Source organism: Corvus brachyrhynchos, unplaced genomic scaffold (assembly GCF_000691975.1).
Source record: "Corvus brachyrhynchos isolate BGI_N302 unplaced genomic scaffold, ASM69197v1 scaffold1097, whole genome shotgun sequence".
NCBI classification, from domain to species: domain Eukaryota; kingdom Metazoa; phylum Chordata; class Aves; order Passeriformes; family Corvidae; genus Corvus; species Corvus brachyrhynchos.
Window position 1 is genome coordinate 201145 of NW_008239003.1, and position 7920 is coordinate 209064.

Genomic DNA, 7920 nt, shown 5'->3' on the forward strand with positions numbered 1-7920 from the left:
GCCTCCCTGGGGATTGGCCTTCCCATTTTTCAGTGAATATCTCACTATTTCCTGGACGTAGCCGGACTCCTCAGAGGACAAGGGTGCAGCTCAGCTGGGTGCCAGGTGCGCTCAGTGGTGCTGAAAATGTGCCCTTCCCTGGAAGGTGCATTTGATACGTCATTGAGGAGGGTGTAATTTTCAGAAGATTCAGAGAAAAATGTTACGGTTTTGGTTTTTGGTTTGTTTTTTTCTTGTGTGAAATGAATACCTGTTATATATGCCCAGGAAATTAGTTACTGTTTGTATAGAATGCTTTAAATATGTTCTCCCCATAGGATAATCCTTTGACTTCTGCTAACATATACCTTGTATTTTTTACTTTTTTTTCTACCATGATAATAGCATGCACATGTTGCTTATACCACACTTTCAATCTTTCAAAGAATTAAAACTTTTAATCTTAAAAGAAGATATTTTTAGGTTTGCAATGCTAAATGCTGATTTGAGCAAACTGTTCCCTGTTAAGCTGATTAATATAAAGTCATAACAAGGGGGCTTTGTAATCTTAAAATTAAATACCTCATTTTTCCCAAACCAAAGTGTGCTCTCTATGCTAAAGAGATAAAGGTGGGTACTACAATCTGACAAGAGTGATAAATGTATACTGCATTTAGACACCAGTATTTTTTATTTTAAATGCTTTTAACTTGGAGTGAGTGGTCAGTGGCTGTCAGCTGTGGGCCTCTGTTGGAAACACTTTCAGTAATGCAAACAGGGCTGGATTGCTGTCCGTGTTGCTGAGAGGGCGTTAGATCTCTGTTAGATCACTGGCAGCCACCCCATTTCAGGACAGCTTGATAAACTGCTGGATGAAACTATTGTTTGGCATCACTCTGAGGTTATTTCTCCAGTGCCAGAGAAGTTATGGCTATCACTGGTGTCATCTCAAAATCAGACTTCAAAAGTAGCACTGGATAAGCTTGTGAGGATCTTCTGTGAATGCAAGGCTGTTAATCCTGCTTTATGTGAACAAGTTTTACTGTATTTTAAAAGCTTCTAATTTATAACGCAGTTATGTATCTTTTGTAAGGATACTTAGGATTTGAATGGAATCAGCCCCACTGTAATGGAGCCCAGCTTTTCCAGAGTTATTTGAATGTATCTGTTCCAAGTTATTTGTTTGCTTAGTAAATTTATTTCTGCAGAGGAGACATTAAATTTTAGATGCAAAGTCCTGCAGTGTTACTAAAATGGAGCCAGGGGAAACAGGGACACTGAATCAGCACAAAAGGGGTATGTTCACCCTCATTCTTGGAGACACTCTATTTAAAAAGGTTGTTTGCAGTAAAACATGCTGCATTTCCCTTTCTCCAAAGGTCTGTAGTCACAGAATCGAACAGGTTTTTAACTCATTAGGTGACTCTTACAGTGTCCTGTAGGCCATCAGAGTTGCTGTGAGGAACTTAAGCATGTTTATTAATCATCTTCTGACAAATCTTATAACTTCAAGAGTTGTTTCAGGTGACACTGCCTTGAAATCCAGCTTTCTTCTCTTAGTGAAGCCTCAGCTTCACCAGCCTCACCACCCTGACTGGCGAACACCTCAGCCAGGTGTTCTCATGTATACCCACAAACATTTCCCCTTCCCACACTCCTGCAGATTGTGTACTGATCAAGGCCCTATTTACTTCCTTTTGCAAAAAAGGAACAATTAACCCCGCCACCCCAATTAACACCACCTGGGGAACTGATGAGTTTCTTAGTGTGCATATTTGCTCCTGTCCTGTCCTGGGCACTGTTCCCCTGGGAATCACCCCGCTGCCTCCAGGGACCTCCTGTGCACACTCTGGAGTCCAGGGAAGTCTGGCAGGATTTTATCCCTCATCTGCATGGATGTGGATGATGATGATGATGATATAATCGGTCAGAAAGTGTTTTATTTGACTTTGAGTCCAAGCCTGGATTTATCATTTGTTCACAGTTTCAGGCCTTTCCTCTGTGCTTTGACTTCAAACACCGTTGACATATTTACTCCTTTATTTTTTTGTTTTATTTTGTTGTCAGAACTTTTTCAAGATAGAAGCAGTAAGTCCCAGATTATCAGAAAGATGATGATAAATCGCAGCAAGTTTTTTGCAGAGGAAACCCAAAGTTTTCATGAGGCAGAATAATGGACTGTTTATGAAGCAAGACTGAAAGACCTTTTTTTTTTTGTTAAATTGATGATTAAAGGAGAACAGAAGGCTTAGAGGTATTTGAAGGGTGTTAACAGCAAAGAAACAGTTGAGTTAGTGTAATACACAAGAGTAAAACCGGAGACATTTGGATTAATTTAATAGAAAGGAAATTTTTGCTAATAACACTTTTACATGATGATAGTTGTTGCATTATGGATTAATGGTAAGCACACAGTATCTCGGAATATACAGGAAAACTAACACAGAAAAATTGGAGCATTTGCAGGGAAACCTCCTCATGGGTCTCCTCTCTCCCTGGCTCGGTGGTTCTGTAAAATAGATGAGCTTAGGTTTTCCAGAAACATTCTGAGTGCAGTGTCTGTGGCCTTTCTGAATTCCTAACTGTGGTTAAATTGCATTTTGGCTAATACTTGATTCTGTGTTTGGGTACAGACATTCCTTGGGAATAACTACAGTGTAATAGGTGAGAGAATTGCCTTAGTTCTTGCATTTGAGTATGGGAAGGGAGAGGAAGAAAAATTTACTTTTGGGGAGGAATTGAAAGAGGATGACAAAATAAAAATGCAGATGTGTTCTGTGAAATATTGAATCACTGTAGCCTCCCTCTTCTGTGAGCAGTTTTGTACTGATCACCACACAGTCCTGTCCAGAAATTAAATTCTAGATCTCTATGGTAGAAGAGAGAAAAAAATGTAGGAACAGAAGGATGTGGCAGACAAAGAATATTATATATCCTACTGCCTTCCTTGCATCCTCAGGTGAGAAAAATAAGCTGGTTTTCTTTCAGCATTGTCAGTTGACTGATAGGCGAATTTCAGAAGACTAAAGGAGGAATGTTTCTACAGATCAGTAAAATATGAAAAAACACCAGCATAATTATGTATTTATTATGGGCAACTTTTAAAAAATTTTCTGAAATTGGAAAGTCCTGGGAGTGCAACTGAGTTCAGCGAGTTTGGAGAGCACTGAGTGTCCTGTGGGACCAGGTTTCCCTTTGCTGTGCAGCTGTGGTGCAGCACAGATGCAAACCCAGTGCTGTGCAGAGCATTTCAGAATCAGCATTGCCTCCTGCGTGGGTGGGCATGGGCATGAGAATTGTTTCAGGAGGGGTGGTCACTGCTTGAGAAGCCCTTCCTGAACATGAGCTAAAGGTAACAAACCATGCTCACACTGGGGAGCATCCAGAACCTAACAGCAAAACGCTTGAACCACATCGCAGGTAACGTTAATGGTTCAAAAAGGGAGAGGAGATTCTCTCTTAGAGCTGGTGCTTTTGGTGAGAAGCTGCTTTAAGGGAAGTAGAGTGCTCCTGCTCTGTGAATGTCATGAATGAGGCTCTGACAGTGCTGTGTGTGTTGGCCCCAGGTTGGGATGTTCCCTTTTAGAGAACAGAGAGACAGAGAATACTCTGGATAACTGCCTGAATGAGGAAGGAGGATCCTCCATTGTGGTGATCAGAGGATGACAGATGCAGAGTGGGCTGGTGTGTTCTCCTCTGTCTTCCTCACGCAGGTCTGGGAGCAGCCAGACAGAGCCCAAGCTGTCAGTAGCTACAACCACTTCAAACAGGGTGCTGGTTTTCCTCCTCTCTATGTTTTTCCTTCCTGTGTTCCTGATCCCAGTCTCTCCCTGCCTGCGCCTGACCTTGCCTTCCAAACCCTGTCCTGCCAGGTCAGCAGCCTGGGGTGCACAGGACCATATGGACAAGGTGTGGTGCTCCTGAAGTTACCCAGTCTGCTTTTTTTGCTGTGTGCATGTTATTGCCCCTACTTCTGCTTTTCTATGCACATCTGCCCCCAGCAACAAGAGCGCTGGAGATCAGCTCATGACAAATTCCTAAGGACAGCGGTCGAGACAATTGGTGTGATTAATTAACCCCCTGCATGGGGCAAGATGGTGCAGCTCTGTCACTGTCCATACATTTTATTTGCATTTTGTCACATTTTAAAAAAGAGCAGAACCTGTAGGTTTTCTGTTAGTGAAAATATAATGCATTGTAATGATTCAGACACTGCTTCCCTTCTCAGTGCTCTACGCAGGAGTTCTTCTTGATAGTCAGCACCCTGTCTCGTCTGGACTTGGAAATTCAAGCTTTCGTCCCAGTCATACATTCCCATGTGAGATCTCCTCTGTTAAAAAATGCACTGCTGGAAATCCCAGACCTTCTCTCCCCAGTAAAACAGTATTTAAAGATCCTTAATGAAGAAGCAGCCAAGTAAGTAGAAAAAATACGTGATTCTCCTGTGCCTCATAGGCTTTCTGAGTAGATGTGTTCAGTTATGCAAATTTTGCATCTTGGTTTAATACACCTTAGTTTTATATTTTTTATTTCATATTTATTTATGTACAGTTCCTTTTAGTTAAAGCAGAGTTTGTTGTTGTGGCTTCCATTCTGTTTTTAAAGTCAAAAAGGGAGAATTTTGCCTAGTGGGTGTCTGCCTCAGGCTGAAGGATTTTTTGAAAGTTTCCCACCTGTTCTGGGTGATGAATTTACAGGAAAATATGTTTTGCATTATGCTAATTTGTTTAACAATTAATTAATTAATTAAAAGTTAATTATTTTTTTTAAAGAGAAGCTAATGCTTTTGAAGACAGACTTGACCTTCAGCAGAGTGGCAGCTCTGGTGTCAGGAATATGCCTTTCACTATTTTTGTGAGAATTCATTAAAGCTGTCTGCTCTTCTTTGTCTTAATTACGTCCATTGTTTGTCCAAGAAAAAAAAAAGACAGAGACAGAAGATGCTAAATTGGAATTTATACACATTATATTGGAGAACATACTTAAAGAATTTGCTGGGTACTGTTAGCTCTGAAGAACTGCTGCCTCCACTGTTACCCCTGGATTCTTTGCTGAGCTTGTGGCAAAAAGTTGTGTGTCGTTATATGGGGGCAGCATAGTCTTAACTTTATATTCAAAACAGACTAGAAATAAACATCCACCGTATTTATAAAACATTTTTTATCTTCTCCAAACTGCGATTTAAAAATAAATCTTAAGAATTGAAGCCTAGAACCTAATTTTATTTGCTTTTGATTTAGAGATGTATCTGAGGTATGTAAAGTTAGAAGTTGAGAAGGGCAGAAGGATTTCCTCTGACCATTGGAAAGGTGGGATTAAAAAAAACCTGCTGATGCCTGGTGCCCAATTGTAGTTGTGACAGTTTATGCCAAAACAGACCATATCTAAATTGTACCAGATTTACTGTAGGTAGGTTCAAAACATGGGGTGTTTTTCTCTGTCACTGTGCTAATGATGGCTAGAATAGTATACAAGATATAATTGATCTGCTGATTGGGTATATTGTACTTACACTTACTCAGAAATGATTAACCTGACTTACTGTTTGGCCTTTATATCTCTCAAATGTATGTGGTGGTATTGTTTTTACTCAAAAACATTTCTTTCATCAAAATCATGGCTTCTACTCACATCCATCCATGCACACACACTTGTGCACATCCTGCATCACGTGTTAACTTTGTTATGAGGTGTGGATAAAATCCTGTAATTGTTCTCAAAAGTGTCCCTTTGCTCCAGGATTTTTTCTTTACAGGGAGTTTGAGATTTTGGGATTTGTGTTTTTTAAGGTGTCAACATTAAAATTTTTTGTAGGCATCACGTAGCAGTGACAGTCTTCACAATCAGCTGCTGGCTACTAGTGATCTTTTTTTTTTGCCTTGCATTCCCATGGAAACTAGTCTAATTACCACAAAATCGTTTCTAAAAATTAGTATTGTACTTTAAAATGGCATCTTTGCTGTCACTTATGTAATGCCAACGACGATGGAATGCAAAGCCAAAACACAGCTCTGTTACCTGCCTTGTCACTGGCTCCAGCTGTAGTTCCATGTGCAGGCAAAGGGGTAGTGGAGTAAGTAGAATATTAGATTTTTTTATTACTTCCATGCTATAATACTTTCAGTTCGCTAATTACTTGCTCTCCACATATTAGTTTTCAAGGTAATTATATAATTAACTTGCAGAGTTCTGTATTGACTCTAAAATGCAAAGTTATATTGCAATTAACTTAGGGCTGATCACACTGCTTTTTATTGTTTGCCTGGTACTTAGTAGGGTAAGTTAAATTTTTGTTATGTTTGTTGACAGCCACATTTTTAATTGCTAGTTCAGCTTCTCAGTTTTAACCATTTCAGTGGCATTGCTTCTTTCAGGTTTCAGTCCTGATGCTGCCAAAACAGTTCTGTCATTTTTTCTGGCACTGAAACTAGAAAAGGGCATTGTTTTGCATGTACTTAAAAGTACTCTGGTTAATCTTTTCTGGACAAAAGAAGGAAGCTGCTCTGGGAAAGTACTGATGGCATTCTGCTTTGATGAGGACCTTGGGGGGGGGATTTTTCTGTGCAATCCTTACAAAAATGTGTCCGATTTTCGCCAAATTCTAAATGTGTCAAAAATCTGTGTTCATGTTATGCAGAAATTAGCTAAAGTTTCACATTTAACTGCAATTAAGGTGTTGCCAGCAGCTGGGGGGCTCTGGATACAAAGTGCCTCTCTGTTTATGTCGTGGCTACACATTTCAGTAAATGGACTGTACTGTGACCAAGCACCCGAAAATCTGTGTTTAGACGGGAATTAAGCTAATGTTAAAACAAATGAAAATAAATTAAAATAAGGATGCAGACAGTAGAATTGGGGAATATCTCTCTGTTTTTACTGTTATTTTATCTTACATTTTTTATGGATAGGACTGGAGATAAAACACAGTTGTTCAAGGACCTCACAGATTTCCCTGTCATCCGAAAGAAAAAGGAGGAGATCCAGGATGTGCTTTCTAAAATCCAATTGCATCTGCTGGATATTCGTAAACAGATTAAGAACCCTTCTGCAGAGTATGTTACTGTTTCGGGTCAAGAGGTACTGTGGGGTTTATTATGTATGACTGTACCCATCCTTGCCTAGAAAATAGCTTAAAAGCGGGACCTAGCTGGAACTCTATTCACTGAGCGTGGTGCTTCATGAGGGCATTTGACTATAATCTTTTGTACAACTTTGAAGAACAGCTTTTTTACCTTTATTTGTGTGACTCCTTTATTTGTTAAGTCAATCACTTTAGTGACTTAAATAATAGAAACACATCAGTGCAGTTGAATTTGGTTCAGTAATGCTTTGCTTTTCTGTCTTCGTAAAAACACTCACGTACTTGCAAGGTTAATTGTATGGCTATTAAGTGCTGGAATGCTCTCAGAGAACCAGGAAGCACAGCATTTGGTTAATTTGAAGAATGGTGAAAGGATTTCTGAGTACTGAGTCAGACTGTAATTTGAAAGATGGGAGAGAAGAGGGAACAGTATTAAAGAATATAAATGTTGTTTTACTTCCAATTCTTGGAAATGGTGTTCTGGACTGGAACTTTTGTTGATGGATGTACACGTGTGGGCAGGACATGATCCAGCGAGCTGAGAAGTTCAGTGGTGAAAAACAGAGACAACAGACCCTGCCACGTTTGTGGGGGAACTGAAAGGAACAGTGAGGTAGGACTGCTCAGCGTTCTCCTCTGGAACTGAGAGTAGGAAGCTGGGAAAAACTCTGCAGAAAATTGGGGAAAGAAAGGACTTAGGAAACAGAATGAGAGTTGTGAGTAGAAGAGAGGAGTGGGTGAGGACAGGGAGGGAAGGGGCTGGAATCAGCCGTGGGGCACTTAGGAAGCTGAGAAAGATCCAAGAGACACAGGAGGGAGCAAATAGGCACTGCTGAAAATGATGGAAGGGAAAAATTAGA

General features: G+C 40.1%; 1 protein-coding gene across 1 annotated transcript in view; it reads left to right on the forward strand.

Moving 5' to 3' along the window:
• Positions 1-7920, forward strand: part of MSH3 (mutS homolog 3) — a gene marked incomplete at its 5' end in the record, with an annotated part of 87898 nt that overhangs the window by 52155 nt on the left and 27823 nt on the right. Inside the window, 2 exons of the mRNA XM_017739005.1 lie at positions 4208-4395; positions 6888-7056. Coding sequence (XP_017594494.1) covers positions 4208-4395; positions 6888-7056 — 357 coding nt within the window. The remainder of the gene's footprint in view (positions 1-4207; positions 4396-6887; positions 7057-7920) is intronic.